At 45.3% G+C, this 15,941-nt stretch overlaps 2 protein-coding genes across 2 annotated transcripts; one reads left to right on the forward strand and one right to left on the reverse strand.

Moving 5' to 3' along the window:
* The first annotated feature begins 264 nt into the window (after positions 1-264).
* gtf2a2 (general transcription factor IIA, 2) lies at positions 265-3,504 on the forward strand. Its single transcript, XM_041939970.1, has 4 exons — positions 265-438; positions 1,553-1,657; positions 3,009-3,191; positions 3,315-3,504. The coding sequence occupies exons 1-3, from the start codon at positions 367-369 to the stop codon at positions 3,165-3,167; spliced, it is 336 nt and encodes a 111-aa protein (XP_041795904.1). The 5' UTR covers positions 265-366; the 3' UTR covers positions 3,168-3,191; positions 3,315-3,504.
* Positions 3,505-3,642: 138 nt separating this feature from the next.
* On the reverse strand, positions 3,643-13,411 carry znf395a (zinc finger protein 395a). Its single transcript, XM_041938107.1, has 10 exons — positions 13,283-13,411; positions 9,961-10,157; positions 9,614-9,774; positions 9,418-9,527; positions 8,684-8,886; positions 8,499-8,599; positions 7,663-7,933; positions 7,450-7,539; positions 6,005-6,075; positions 3,643-5,604 (listed from the first exon to the last, which is right to left on the reverse strand). The coding sequence occupies exons 2-10, from the start codon at positions 10,132-10,134 to the stop codon at positions 5,493-5,495; spliced, it is 1,293 nt and encodes a 430-aa protein (XP_041794041.1). The 5' UTR covers positions 10,135-10,157; positions 13,283-13,411; the 3' UTR covers positions 3,643-5,492.
* Between the last annotated feature and the right edge of the window lie 2,530 nt (positions 13,412-15,941).

The raw sequence follows: 15,941 nt of genomic DNA on the forward strand, positions 1-15,941 counted from the left end.
CTCTTCATGTGTGTCTGATCTGTCTGATGTCGTAAAGATGCGATAAGACTTATAACAACAAGTAGAACAAATAGACAATAAAATGACACAAAATAAAATCAACTATAGAGGCTGTACATTCTATACAGGTATATAATCCAGTAGCATATTCTTACATACGTTTATTGTTCTTATTATTTATTTAGTTAGTATTATTTTTAAATATCTACCCGGAAGTCCGCTCTCTGTTGTTAGCTTGTTGTTGCTCGGCTGTGGCACTGCTCGCTTGTTGTGGAGGGAAGCGGCTAGCTCAGTTAGCCCCGTTAGCTTTGTGTGTGTTTGAAAGATAGTTTACTGTAGACGTTTGCTCCTCCGGTCGTTTCCATCATGGCGTACCAGCTGTACAGGAACACCACGCTGGGAAACAGTCTGCAGGAGAGTCTGGACGAGCTCATACAGGTGACACTAACCTCATAGATGGTGGCTGTTTGCTCACAGCTAGCCTCGATTAGCATGATGCTAACTGCCGCGGCGGCGGTATGTGACGCTTGTTAGCTCGCAGTGGGCCACCTTTAGCTCGTTAGCTGCTGTTTGTGTCAGTACTGATATGTTCCAGCTAAACTTACATTATATATAATGTCGCTCATTGGCAACAGTTTGAACTCATGCAGCTTAACAGTAATTAAAGTTGCTTTTAGTTTAGTAAGTTAGTCGACGCTGATGTTTGTTAGCCGGTGACTGTTGCAGTAGCGTCAGTCGTTAGCTTCACTTTAGCCTTAGCTGATTTATTCATTCTCAGACAGATGTGATTGTGCTGGTTCTCTTTTGATGATGCATCTGGATCTTGAAGTGCAGTGGAAACCAGTATGTGGACCAGTATGTGGATCCGGTCCGGGTTAGAAGTGTGTAAGTTAACGTTATTGCACATGAGAAGAGACTCAGTCTAACAACACTGACTGAAGAAGAATATCATCTGTCAGCAACAAGTAAAGCAGGTGAAACCAGAGAAGCATCCATTTTTCTCTCATACTGGTTCACATAGTTAAGCATTATTTTTTATATATATACATGACTAATAGTCTGAAGGTAAAGTCCATCATATGCACAGAATATATTCGCATTAGAACTGGACCTAAGTGTCTCCCATGAAGTCCCTGTTAAGTCATGTTAGACTTCAGATGGATGTTCAGTGTTCAGGTCATGGTCGGCCAAGCTTAGCGTGAAGACTGGAAACTGTCTCATCAGTTTAACCTCTGCACATACAGATGTGTACAAATGACAGTTTGGACTGTTGGAACTACGGTCTGTGAGCTCAGACTCACCAAACCTTCATGAAGCTTTAGGAGGTTGCACACAGTCGCTGCACCCTGACTGTGTCTCAGCACAAAACTCCAACACATGGAAACCAGATGTGAGATCAGCGCTACGTGCATGTGCATTGCTTTAAGAAAGAGATGCTGCTTGTGTTTGAGTGGAAGGAAGGTTGGTGCTGTTAGATATTAAGTGTGTGTGTGTGTGTGTGTGTGTGTGTGTGTGTGTGTGTGTGTGTTCGTGTTCGTGTTCGTGTGTTCAGACTCAGCAGATCACCCCTCAGCTTGCTCTTCAGGTCCTCCTTCAGTTTGATAAAGCAATCAACACGGCGCTCGCCAACCGAGTCCGCAACAGAGTCAACTTCAGGGTGAGTCCCCCTCCTCTGCCCCCTGCCCCCTGCCCCCTGCCCCTCAGGCTGAACCTGGTACAGCAGCAGGATTGAAGTGGCTCAGAGGTCAGCGGGTTGTTTTTAGTGTTTTTAGGCCTTGAAGTGATGATCAAATATCAAATGTTTTCCAGACGTTAAACTTCAGCTTCAGTCAGTTATCATTTGCTGCCCTGCTGAGACACAAACGGTCAAATAAACGCTCTTGGTGATGCATGATATTGGATTGTTGCTGATATTTTCCAGCTCATTGTGGCTTTCCACCTAATTGCTTTATTACATTATTATTATTATGATGATGATGATTATTGCGCCTGCTGTCATCGTGATGGCCCACTGGCAGATTCAGACATAAAGAACGAAGCTTTTTAAAACGTTGAAAATCAGAGCACTACTTCCACTTGCATCGTAACATCTTCACACTAAACTGTTCAATCCATCAGACTTCAACAGGCAGGATGATGCTCTGTCTGAGGCAAATAAATCAGTGTGATCTCTGCCCACAGTGATCACGTGAAGGTACGTCACTGTACAGCTGAGCAGCAATTTAAGCCCCTAGACTGCTGCTTAAAACCAGTAATATATGAACTGAATGGAATAAATCAGAAATACCTGATGGAAGATGAATGAAAACCCACATCTACGTTTCATTTAAAGCCTCATTTTAAAGCCTTTATCACTACAACACTATCGAGTTGTTCTCACTGGACAGAGTATTATCAGGAAAGTGTACTTCAAAGTAAAAGTAAGTTCAATGAAAACTGTCAGTGTTTCTCATCTTATCTGATGTTTGTGGATTAATATTCCTGCTGCATTCATGTGGATGTGTCAGGTTGAGCTCATTTGAACTACTTTATATCCTGTTGGCTGGTTTAATCTGCAGCGATGCATCATCTTCTATAAGATCATTGTATGTTTGTCCTGTGAGAACCTCGTATCTCAGAAAAACAGCCTGTTTTCAGCTCTGTGACGATGCATTTTCAGCTGATCCAAGAGGCTTTTTAAACAGTTTATTTAGCTGAAGAAGACATGAAGGAAAACTTCATCCTTCAGTTTATCACAAACATTCAACAGCAACACATCTGGAGATACGAGATTTTCACTGAACAGGAAGAAATCTGAGAAGTAACTAAAGCTGTCAGATAAATGTAGTGGAGGAAAAAATACAATATTCACCCGTGAGGTGTAGAAGAGTAGAAATGTAAAGTAGCAAAAAATGGAAATACGTCCCAGTACCTTTAACTTGTACTTCAGTACAGTAGTGGAGTAAATGTACTCGGTAGCTTCCAGCTCTCTTCGGCTCTGTGGTTCAGCTGTGGTCTCTGTCCTGCAGGGGTCTCTGAACACCTACAGGTTCTGTGACAACGTGTGGACGTTCGTCCTGAACGACGTGGAGTTCAGGGAGGTGACGGACCTCGTGAAGGTCGACAAGGTCAAAATCGTCGCCTGTGACGGAAAGAGCGAGTCGACCCAGAACAAGACGGACAAATGACAAGACGTGTCGAACGACCACCAGGTGGGGCTCTACCTGTTTCCTGCCGGAATCTTCAGTGTCTCTGGTGGGACGTGTTGATGTTCAGGACGGATTTATTGCAGGTTTCTGTGTGTTTAACCCGACTGTTGTTGTTCTCTGTCTCAGACTCCAGCAGTGACGACTCTTCATGTGTTCTGGTGTCAGATGGAGTCACACATGGACCTGGACTGTACATATAATTTATTACAGCAGAGTCACAGCAGTGTGTGTGTGTGTGTGTGTGTGTGTGTGTCAGAGTGGACCAGTCACTGTACCTGCAGCAGTTTTTTTTTTATTATCAGTTTAGAGGTTTGAGTTCAGTTTGCTGTTGTTGTTGAGCTGGATCATCTTTAATAAAAACTTTATTTAAAACACAGTGAGCGTCTTTTTTATCGTTAATTGTGATAGTTGATACGATGTCGGGTTGTAAGATCGTCAGTAAAGAAAAACCGAACCAGACAAAACTTTTCCACTTTATTATAACAACATCATGACTTCACGTCACGTATAAAAGAGTGCGTCTTTAAAAATGATTCGACTACAACGATGAACATTTACTTCAGCTCAAAGACAAACAGCACGTACTGAGAATATAAATAGAGAATAAATCTTTGTCTCATTTTACTGCAAAGAAACGAACATTTGAAACGTCAGCATTTAAAAAGCTTCAGCAGAGTCACTGAATCTTTGTGGGTCTGGTGTTTGTGTATATCCACCAGGAAAAATAGATTTAAAATATATAAATTCAGTGTATTTGTACTTAGACAGATCTCTTGATCAATACTGCATGTAGTTTCCACAGAGACGAGTGGACATGGCTTCTGTTTCCAAACATAACTGAACCGAGAGGGCTGATGGGAAACGAAGAGGATCAGCGTGAAGCTGGTGGTGCTGAGAGATGATGGGATGTTAACACCTGATATGATGAAATGCCTTAAAATAAATCTGTTCATAGTGTGGAGCACCACTTTAAAAAAAACGACAGCGTCTGGTCACCTGAACGCACCACAAAGATGGCCGTCGCCGGCAGTGTGTCCAGCCTGTTGGGCACCTGAATCTGAACGTGTCAGTGGTTTTAACACTTCAGTCTCTTGTATCACAGAGCTGCAGACTGTTTATCACATGTTAACAGACTGATTATAAAAGACCGGAGGTGAAGTCTCACTGAAGAGTGAGGCCTTCACGTTTCTGAAGAAGAAACCTCAGGTTGGAGGAAAGTGTGAGAAGACAACGGCGGCCGAACGGCGTCCGATGGTCAGTTTGTTTCAGCGTTCAAAGCTCCCCCCTCGACAGCGCCCGGCCCTCCTGGTGTATTAACGGTCACATTCTGCCGCTGCTTGCCTCATTCGTCTCGCAGCTTTGAGATGTTCTTGCGGCTCCTGAGTCGGTTCCTCGTGGACGAACAGCCGGTGAGTCCCGGAGTTAAATCTGACACAGAACGAAGGTTTGCCTCCGTCCACCGCCGCCGCTGTGTGAAGGTGACTCACTGCTGGACGGAGGTTTCAGCTGCGTCACGTCGTCCTGCACACTGAGGGACACCTTTGTTGTTGGACACCTGTTGTTCACACAGGTAACAAACTACCTGCTGTGAGTTAAAGCCTGCTCTGTGGACACTCCCTCTCCTCTTCTGGACTCTTCAGTGGAAAACAGGATTTTTGTCCTTGTTGGGATCCTGTAGATCCCGTCTTGTATCCTGTCCACAAATCTGAATAGAAACTGCCGTCAGTTGGCACAATCTGAACCTGAATCAGCTGACCGGCCTCAGAAAAGCATGAGCCGAGCGTTTCCACGGTGACAGCTGTGGCTCAGGAGGTGGACCGTGCCGTCCACTAAGACACTTCCTTCTGTTAATGTGTCCTTGAGAAAGACTGAAGCCCAAGCTGATCTCTGTCGGTGTGAATGAGCGACGGTATTCAGGTGGAGAAGCAGTATGAACTGCACGCAGTCGTTTCCTGGATGTTTCTATGACTCAGACGACACACTGGAGCACATGTGGGTCCTGAACAGTTGGCTGGTTTAGTTAAAAACACCTGAGGAGAGCTGAAGCTGCTGCTTCAGGGTCAAAGGTCACATCATAGCTGCCCCAGTCTGTTCATGAAGAAGCACTGACAGGACACGACATCTACAAAACACCTTCAAAAGACGTTCAAATAAAAAAGACACCTCTAGAAAATGTAGAAAGAGTATAAAAACAAAAGAATACGTCTGGTTTCAGAGAGTATAAAACATCCACCAGGCCAGGCCGAAGAGCGCAGCCTGCCTCAGTCCTTGTTGTTCCTCCTCTTCCTCTCCATCTTCCTCCGTTCAGTCCAGGAAGCGTTGGCAGGCTTTCTTCCAGCGGCAGGCTGTGCACCACTGGTCTCTGTGCTCGATGCCGTAAACCTTCCTGCATTTCTTGGCTTCGCCGCGAATCCTCCTGACAGAGAAAGACACATCGATGAGGACGGCTTCTTCTCACTCTGGATCAATCTGCTGGTTGTTTCCTCCATTAATCCATCGACCGTTTGTATTTATAATAATGTGGAGTCCAAAGATGCACATTATTACAAATACATTCAGCTCACTCAGAGGAGAGGTTCAGGTTAGAGCAGACAAGCTCTTCATTAGTTTGTTTGTAAAAATCTAAAGGCAGTGAAGTAAAAAGTGTAATGTTTCCATATTACAATAAAAAATTAGATTAAAATACTCAAGTAAAGTACAACTATCTCTAAATGGCACTTGAGTACAATATCTGAGTAAATAGTACTTCATTACATTCCAACACTGCCTTTGTGTTTCTGTGTGTATTTGACAGCATCCTAATACACAGGACTGACCTGCAGGGGGCACTCTGATGCTGCAACCACTGCTCCCCAACACTGACCGAACGCACCCGAAACGCCAAACCCTGAGGAAGAGAGAGAGGAGGAGTCAGTGTGAATGTGATGAAGCTGTTTACTTCACAGCACACACAGTCTGTCGGTTCCTGTCTTCTGATGTTCTGCAGTTTGTTTCAGATCTTTTAAAGAGCTGAGGAGGTTTGTGCAATCATTTTGTCTGTCTGTTGTTGATGTCCTCTTTGTGTGTGTGTGTGTGTGTGTGTGTGTGTGTGTGTGTGTGTCCTCTCTGGTGGAAAAACAGTCTGCAGTTGCGCCCATCAGCCTGCAGGTGGCAGCACTGCACTGTGGCAGATGGATGGAAAATGTGACCGCAAACCATCCAAGAGGGGATTTTCCTGCTGAATGAAAACCATCAGGGAGGAGTACACACACACACACACACATTCTTCACCCCCCCTCCAGAATAAAACCAGTTTTAACAGGCTCCTCTGGGCTCGTGGAGGAAATAAACAATAGACTGCTGTGCAGAATCCAGACTGAGAGAAAACAGAAGTGAATTAGAGAAGTGTGTTAATGAACGGGGGGTAAAGTTGGCTGTGGGGGGGGGGGTGCACGGTAACCTAATATTCTGAGGGAAAGTCCAAAAGTGCCTGTTCTCTGTACAGAAGTGACAATAAAGAACCATCAGGTTAGAAGAATGTGCAGAGCTTCAGTCACCACATGAAGGTGATGAAACTGTCTGCAGTGTTTTTCTTTTAGGACGCCGACTCACAACGACAGCAATGACTTCCTCCTTGGACTCACTGCAAAGGCTAACAGCTACATGCTACCAAATGATTACGAGTGTCAGTCAGGTGTTATTCTGTAGCTTTCTGATTGACAGCAGATCCCATGAAGAGAGCAGAGTCTGGTGTTTGGAGGTTTATCAAACAGGTGGAGACACTGAGACTCAACCAGATGGGAAACCAAGACTAGGACCCAGCGGTGGAAGACGTGTTCAGTACTGTCAAAACCGTGTATAAATAACTACGACTTCAGTATCAATACGCAAGTGTTACTAGCAACAGAGATATGTGGTAAAAGTATTAAAAGTACAGTAGTACTGACAGCTCCATGCAGTAAACGTACAGTACAGTGTCTACTTCATATACAGTTAGGGGTCGGGCCCCTCCAAAGGGTCAGCAGATCAACCTGAGGGGTCGTCAGATGATTGATGGGAAAAAGAAGAAATGAAGAAAGCCTGAGAGCCACAGATTCGTTCTTTATGCTGTTTCAGGTTTTTATCTAAGCTGTCAAACACATACAGAAGTTTTTCCCTCTGTACTTTGGAAGCATGAGTACTTCAAACATGTACTGAAGTACTGCGCCTGCACTCCACTCATGTCGCCATGTGATCCAGCGTTCAGACAAAAACACTGATGACAGCCGTTTTAACGGTTTACCTGTCTGAGGCAACTGGTGGGCGTGGCCGTCCACCGACAGGAGGGTGTGTTCAAAGCTGCTGCTGACATCACATGGCTGGGAGGCGGAGCCTAAGTAAACAATACAAAATGAAAATTATAAAATTATTTATTTATCAATCAGATAAATTTGTTTTAAAAAAAAATCAAGTAAACACATTCACTGTCAATCACTGTTCATAAGCCCCGCCCTACCTGGTAGGAGTGCTCTGATTGGACCTGCCAGAAGCTGCCAGAAGAAGAGGGGGCGGAGCGACTCAGGGCGCTGCAGGCTGGAGAGGGGGGAGACGGAGGGGAGGGAGGGGGAGGGCTGGGAGTTGAGGATGGGGAGGAGGAGGCGGGGGAGGCGGGGGCGGGGCCACAGAGGAGAGGAAGTGCAGGAGACGGCTGCTGGTCCCATTGGTTAACTTCAGTGTAGTAAAAATCCTCCTCGCTGCGGGAACAGCGCTCATGCTCGCTGCCACGGCTGTGAGAGGTCAAAGGTCAAAGGTGTTCAATCTGAATAAAACACTGATCTGGAAGCAGCTGAGTTTTTGAAATGACTGAATATGAACTTTTGTCTGCCATGAGGACGATCTGCTTCTGTTCCCTGTAAAAAATATCCATCACAAGTTTCTTCAGTTTCAGCTGAGAATGTTTCTGTTTTCATGTAAATTACTTAAACAATTAATTTCTACACCAGAGAAATAATGTTCACTTTGTGACGAGTGAGTCAAAACACCAACTTGTCAAAATGATAAGATTGTCATAATTTGGATTCTGATGAATAACTTTTTATCTGCTGTCTTCATAATCAGAAGTGAATCCAGGTTTGATTTCAGTACAAACTGTCTCATTGAGTCACATTGTTGAGTCAGACTGTGTGAATCTATAGAAGCTCATTCACCGCAAAAATAAACCACATTTTCATGTTTTTAATCATTAATTCTTGTCTTTCCTGTCAGGATGAAGCTTCCACATTAAACACAAACTTTTCCTGAAGAACAGAAGCAGCAGAGAGCGGCGCCCTCTGTCTGGCAGGTGAGTCTTACCACAGGTGTGTTGTCCGGATGTGACGTTTTATTCCCACCACTGACGTGAGCACCTTTCCACAGCTGGGCCACAGACACCTGTACGCCGCCTTCACGGAGTTCTGCAGGAGGAAACAGCGTCAGCACTGACCGTCTGCTGCGGTCGGCTTTTATTCGTCCCGCGACAGCCGGGAGAACCTGCTCACCCTGCGTTTCCGTGGCGCCGGCTCATCGAACAGCACCTGCTCCAGCTCCATGTCCAGCCCTTCGTCGGGGGGCGCGGTCGGGCTCGCGCCGGGCTCTGCGATTGGTGGAGAGGGGGCCGGGCTTCCGTTGGTGTGACCCACGCTCCAGTAGCCGCTGCTGCCGCCGTCAGAGAGCTCGCCGCCTCCACAGTCCATCAGAGGAGCTGAAACAGACATTCAGTTAAACACACTAAACCTTAAACCCAACAACAACAACAACAAGTCTTATATTACAGTTTAAAAATGTCAAAAACATCTTTGATATTTCTCTTCTGACATCTGCTGTTAACCGACATACACTGATGCTAATGTTAAGCTAATACCAGCCTGCTGACATGTGCTGCTGCTATTGCTACTACTGTTGTACTTGTAGTTGTTTCTTATTTTTTTTGTTGATCGTAGTTATTTTTTGTTGTTATTGTGATCTGTTGTAGTTATTTGTTATTGTTATTATTTGTTGCAGTTTGTGTCCTTGTTTGCTGTAGTTGTTTTTGTTCTAATTGTTTGTTGCAGTTCTTTGTTGTTGTTTAATGCTGTTTATTGTTTGTTGTTGTTTTTAGCATCAGTTTTTGTTGGTATTTGCTGAAGTTGTTTGTTGTTTAACGTCGTCTATTGTTATTGTTTGTTAGCATCAGTCTTTGCGGTTATTCGTCGCAGTTCTTCTTGTTCTTTGTGTTTGTTTATTGCTGCTGTACCTGTTGTGTCTGGGTGGGCGGGGCTGTGCAGCAGGGGGCTGCAGGACAAACTGCTGAGGACCATCGCTGCCATCAGCTCATCCATGTCGACCTCCTCCGGACTCCTCTGACTGCAGGACGAGAGGAGGCACAGGTTATTTACTGGCAGACACACAGAGACAGGCGGACATTTACTGGGACTCGGAGGACATCTGACCTTCTGGGGACGTCGATGCAGGAGGAGACAGATCTGCTGCAGGAGGAGGAGGAGGAGGAGGAGGGATGAGATGAAGAGCTGACAGAAACATCGCTCTGCATGAGGTCAAGCTGATCCACCGCACCTGAGGGTTCACCTGCTCCCCCACACTGAAAATACATCTGAGAGAGAGAAAACAACCACTGTGATAGGCTGAGACACCTGTCAGTCGAGGCAGACGTCCCCTGACATCCCGGGGTTTCTGAAGAAGTGAAACCTGGAACTGGGTTTTCTGTCCGTACTTTAAAATAAATGTGTGTCTGGACGGAAGAACGACAACACCGACGAGGCTCTGACAGCACGCTCACCTTCAGCCCAGGATGACCTCTGACTCTGCAGGTGCTCTGTTGTCCCGGTGTTGTTGCCATGGTGACGCCGGTCTCAGCCGTCCCCTGACCGGTTTGGGTTCCTGCCGCCGGGCAGGCGGAGCTCACCAACGCCCCGAGAGGAGAACGCTTCCCCAGACGCGTCTTTGGCAACATGTCTGTCTGCCTGTACTGAGAATCTGAAACACAGAGGCAGAAACGTTTCAGTCCGACCAGTGCAGATCTCCGTCTGAAGGCTCTGAAGGCTCTGAAGTTTGGTCTGTTCCAGCTCTGTAGGGAAAGCGTCCTGAGACAACTTCGGTTGTGATTTGGCCCCATCTAAATAAAACTGAACTGAACTGAACTGAGTTTAAACTGTCACTGCGGCCTCACCCTGAGACGTCTGAAAAGACTCAGCTGCTGATCATTCAACTCTCACAGCAATGTCTGACCCCTGATGGACACACGCCACACCTGCCGCCTACATTACCCACAATGCAACTCAACTGCCAACAGCCAGGTGGGAGATTGGTGTGTGTTATGCTAGCAGCAGCTAACGTAGCCTCTCTCCTGCAGCAGCTGTTTTTTGTTTCAGCTTCAGCCGATGCTGACCCGAATGACATCACATGAGTCAGACCTGTCAACCCCCCCGTTTGTTCCCAGAATTCTCAAATATTTTACCCTTCTCCCCCACTGTCCTCCCCTTTAACAAAGGTTGGCTGTAGGCAACAGCCAGGCAACAGGAGGCAAAACCACCTATTTGACACGTTTCCCTCCAGAACAGCAGGTAGGAGCAAGGAGAACATGAGCAGAGTCATTCTCATGACAGGAGACGAAAAAGAAGAAGCGTCTGTATGTACGTGTACGGCATCTCATCAGATCAGATGACTTTTAGAAATGTGTCACACAGATTTCAGGTATCTGAATCTGAGCACCTGACTGTCGCCTCACGCAGGAAGCAGTTCATCAGTCCTTGTTGCTCTGACAGTTTGGTGGTTTCCTCGTAGTCATTTCAGGACTCACTGTGTGTCCCCTTGTCTAAATATAAGCGGGATGTGGACGTCAGTGAGGGTGGTGGGACGGCCCGGGGCAGAAAAAAAAACTCCCTTATTTTCAGATGCCAGTGCTGAGGACATTTATCAAACGGCTCCCTGTGGAGACACTAAAGGCTTTGTTGTACTTCAAAAGCAGAGTTTTTCTTCCTCGCTGCAGGAGACACGTTTCACGCAGCAGAACGTGACCTGAGCAGTGGCTTCTGGGAAACGTTCAGCGCTGGATTAACTGCTGACAGTAAGATCTGTTCTCTGTTTCACAGATCTGAGTGAAATCATGATGACTCACAGGCTGCAGTGTCATTTACAGTCAGGCTGCTGTGTGTGTGTGTGTGTGTGTGTGTGTGTGTGTGTGTGTGAGTGCGTGTGTGTGTGTGTGTGTGCGTGTGTGTGTGCGCGTGTGTGTGCGTGTGTGTGTGTGTGTGTGCGTGTGTGTGTGTGCGTGTGTGTGTGTGTGCGTGTGTGTGCGTGTGTGTGTGTGTGTGTGTGCGTGTGTGTGCGTGTGTGTGCGTGTGTGTGTGCGCGTGTGTGCGTGTGTGTGCGTGTGTGTGTGCGTGTGTGTGTGTGTGTGTGCGTGTGTGTGTGTGTGCGTGTGTGTGCGTGCGTGTGTGTGCGTGTGTGTGTGTGTGTGCGTGTGTGTGTGTGTGTGTGTGTGCGTGTGTGTGTGTGTGTGCGTGTGTGTGTGTGCGTGTGTGTGTGTGTGCGTGTGTGTGTGCGTGTGTGCGTGTGCGTGTGTGTGCGTGTGTGTGTGTGTGTGTGTGCGTGTGTGTTACTCATTACCAGCTTAAACACACTGCAGGATAACAGTAACTAACTGAGCGCAGGATTAAAGCCAACAGATGGCATCAACTGTTAATAAATGTTTCTTTATCACATTACATCTGCTGACACTGAGGATCATTACATCACCTTCATTACTACACTGTGTCACCGTGGCAACATGATAACCCCCCCCCCATTCAAGGTTCTCTGTTAATCAGTGTCTCACAGACTTTAGAGACACAAACGCAGCATATAAACACAAAAACACCACACACACACAAACAAACAAACACATGTCAAAATGTCACGCCAAAAGTAAGTGGACATGTGACACCACGTTCGTTAACCCCCCACTCTGCTGCTGGGATTTACTCCCACTCAGATCCAGAGCAGCTGAGGTCCAGCACTGATGTGATCAGGTCTGGCTGCTGCAGTCCAGGTCCTAATCACAGCCATGATCAACAACTATTCCTATTATCAGTTTATCTTTCTGTTATTTTCCTCCTTTAATTATTTTCTCTGTAAAGAGAAGAAAGTAGTGATGCTCATTATAATTTCTGCTTTTTTAAATTGACACATTTTAGATGCTGGAACTGCAACATATTTGGCTTTTTGACTTGAATTATTACATTAACGATTAGTTGATTGTTAAAATAAGTGGCTATTAATTTTCAGTCGATCCACTGATCGACTAATCGTTTGAGCTTCAGTTCCAGTTGTTGGATGGAGCTGAGGTGAAGCTCCTCCACGACAGACGGTGAACACATCTCCACGGAGCCGCTTTGGTCCCACAGAAAGACACGAAGACAAAGTGTCCACACAAAGAGGGAGGAGCACGCTGGCTGCAGCTCTAACATTCAGCTTCTGCTGTTAGCGGGGTCACTTCTGACAGGATGACCTCTGGAGTCATTTTACACAAATACAACAAGAACAAAACACACAAAAACACAAACATGCATGCACACATACTGTACACACACACACACACACACACACACACACAGTGTACAAACACACCCCTCTGTGTCCGCAGCGCTGCGCTCTGAGCCAATCAGATTCCTTCAGTGCCGAGCTCACACCCTCCACAGTAAGAGTCCTCAATGAAGGTAAAAACAGCTTCAACCCGTGAGTTCTATCACCAGCACACCTGAGGGGTTCACTGCGAACTCTGAAATAATACACCCGAGTCTTCATCTTCAGCTCAGAAACTCTTCACACTGTTCATCCAGTCTGAACAACAACCCGACAACAACACCAGGATCCAGCCAGAGGATCCAGCCAGAGGATCCAGCCTGAGGATCCAGCCTGAGGATCCAGCCTGAGGATCCAGGCTTCCACTGATCGATACTGCTGATCAGCACTGACAACTCAAAGTGGAGTCACAGAGAGCAGCAGTGAGGCAGCGCGTCGTCTTTGTGAACTTCATTCAGTCCACGCAGTGAACAGTCTGACCTGAGAGCAGCACGAGCAGAGTGAGAAGAAGAAGACAACATGCACCAGCTGTCACATACCTGCACAGTCACGAGCTCCAACACAAAAACAACTGCACCTCAGCTCAAGGTGTCCACTGCTGCTCAATGAGGCCGAGTGTGTGTGAGTGTGTGTGTGCGCGCTGCAAGCTGCAGCCAGTCTGAACACCATCAGGGTGGGAGGAGACTCACACAACACCTGGACTGGATCACACTGGAAGGGAGGCGATCAGGACGCAGAGGACGTCTGTCCGCCTGTCTCATGTCTCACATGTCCATCTTACACCCTCTGCTGCATTCATTTGTCCAACAGAACATGTGATGATCACACATGATGACTCTGATGAACGCATGTTCCGTACCAAGGAGCATTCTCGTTTCTGATATGCAACATATTCTGAACAGTGATTAAAGGTTCTCCTGATTGATTCATTGGCTTGTTGTTTGATTGGACGATGAATCGAGGACTCTGGTGTTTGGAGGTTTTAGGAAACGGTGATGGACATTTTCCACTTTGAGAGCAAAACAGTTCAGTGATAAAATAATAGTCCGACTGACTGAAAATGAAAAGAATGAAAATAAATAATAATAATAATAACTACAGATGCTGAAGCCCCTCTGATGGCCGACAGTAGAAGAAGTGCATCAGCTCATAAAACACTCAGATGATGATGTGTTGAGTCTCTCTGTGTGGAGAGAACAGCTGCATCTAACGAAACGAAACCGACTCATCTTTAAACAATTTTAACATCTTTAAACATCTTTAACATCTTTAAACATTTTTAAACATCTTTAACATCTTTAAACATCTTTAAACATTTTTAAACATCTTTAACATCTTTTAACATCTTTAAACATCTTTAACATCTTTAAACATCTTGAACATCTTTTAACATCTTTAACATCTTTTAACATCTTTAAACATCTTTAACATCTTTAAACATCTTTAACATCTTTTAACATCTTTAACATCTTTAAACATCTTTAAACATCTTTCCTCTGATTGGCCGGCAGATCACTCCATGTTTGCACAAAAAAAATAATCAGTGAATGAATGCTGATGTTTGTTAATGATCAGCCTCTCTGCACTGACTCCTGCAGCCTCACTGGAGATCCGCTCCAGGATTTTCCAGCAGCCCCCGCGGTTGCTCTCCAGCCTCGTAGTAAACAAGAGAACCACGTGGGGAGGAGCTGGAAGCTGATTGGTGGAGCTCGGCCGTGAAGGAACACACCCCACTGAGGTCTGTTGTTTACTGACTTTTCGGCACTTAAACACACTGAACGTAACTGAGACGCTGCCAGCGAGTACTGCACACCATACTACTACAACACCTGAAAATACTCCTACAGTACTCCAGTGATACTCCTGTAATGTTCCTATAATACTTCCATGAAGTTTGCAGTTTGTGTCTTTGGTCTGCAGCTGCATTGTTTGTCTGTGTTCAACATTAATGTACAAAACACAACAAACCGATGTTGCACAGAAATACTGCAGTTCTGTATACAGAAATACTATAAAATACCACCAAACCACAGTATTATCACAGTTTTATAGTATTTTTCAGCAGTGTTTGTTCATGCAACATTCATGTTGTTGTAGTTTCCATCGGTGAGATGTTTCATAGTAGTACTGCATGTAGTGTTACTGTGCAGTACTGTACGCAGTACTGTGTGTAGAACAGTGTGTGATGACAACAATGAGCAGGCTGTAGGCGGGTATCAGTCCCTCACTGGTTATATAACCCGCTCTGAGTCTACCTCTGTGCCCCGCCTCCCCGTGTCCTCAGTGTGTGTGTGTGTGTGTGCGGAGCTGCACGTAGCAGCAACACACTGCCGCTTCACGCTCGTGAGCTACGTGCGGACAGCGGCGCGTGCGCTCTTCGTGTAGCAGAAACTGTTAGCTCATAAAGCCGTTTGGCTGAAAATGTCTCGTTTGTCACGTCCAGGTTTCAGGATGTCTCTGGATTTCTACCAGGAGACAGGAAAGTTTACCAGCGACAGGAACAAACACTGAGATCAGCGACATTATTACTGTTCTTCACTCCCTGTTATACTTCTGCTACTATTGTTATTGATAAATGTGATAATCGGATGTATTGAAACGTGTAAATCCACGAAAGGCCTGGAGATCAGATTGGAGAGCTTTAAAGGATCAATAAGGAAATATATTCCTCATTCTCCCACAGGCTGCTACAGCTCCGCTGATGCAGGAAATCTTTCCTGCCACACGCCATTACACTGTACAATACCAGCTGAAGATAATAATAATAATACTTCTAATACTTCTTATCACTACTGTTTGCTTTTTATATTTGATTGTTATGTATATAAGTTTTTACTGCTCGCTATTTCGATATTTTATTATATATAGTTTGTTCTTTATAGTCTTATTTCACAAATTTTCACTTTTTTCACTGTGTTATGCTTTCAGTCACGGTACACTTTATTTTCTACACACTGCCATTTGCTGTAGATTTTCTTTTTTGTGCAATACTTTTCATTACTACTGTTTACTATTTTGCTATTTCATTATTATGTATATAATCTTTTTACTGCTCACTATTTAGATATTTTTATTATGTATAGTTTGTTATTTATAGTCATATTTCACAATTTTTCACTTATTTCACTGTGTAATGCTGCTGCTGCACTGCAATTTACCAGCTTGGGATAAATAAAGTCTGTCTGTCTGTCTGTCTGT

The sequence above is a fragment of the Chelmon rostratus genome, chromosome 1, assembly GCF_017976325.1.
Source record: "Chelmon rostratus isolate fCheRos1 chromosome 1, fCheRos1.pri, whole genome shotgun sequence".
Taxonomy (NCBI): domain Eukaryota; kingdom Metazoa; phylum Chordata; class Actinopteri; order Chaetodontiformes; family Chaetodontidae; genus Chelmon; species Chelmon rostratus.

Excerpts from the sequence above, each read along its gene's own strand:
- gtf2a2 (XM_041939970.1), top strand. The coding sequence starts at position 367 with ATGGCGTACCAGCTGTACAGGAACACCACGCTGGGAAACAGTCTGCAG. Across the intron at positions 439-1,552 it reads GTCTGGACGAGCTCATACAG|ACTCAGCAGATCACCCCTCA; the intron begins GTGACACTAACC and ends TCGTGTGTTCAG. Across the intron at positions 1,658-3,008 it reads GCAACAGAGTCAACTTCAGG|GGGTCTCTGAACACCTACAG; the intron begins GTGAGTCCCCCT and ends TCTGTCCTGCAG.
- znf395a (XM_041938107.1), bottom strand. The coding sequence starts at position 10,134 with ATGTTGCCAAAGACGCGTCTGGGGAAGCGTTCTCCTCTCGGGGCGTTG. Across the intron at positions 8,887-9,417 it reads CGCCCACCCAGACACAACAG|CTCCTCTGATGGACTGTGGA; the intron begins GTACAGCAGCAA and ends TGTCTGTTTCAG. Across the intron at positions 6,076-7,449 it reads CCACCAGTTGCCTCAGACAG|GGTTTGGCGTTTCGGGTGCG; the intron begins GTAAACCGTTAA and ends TCTCTTCCTCAG.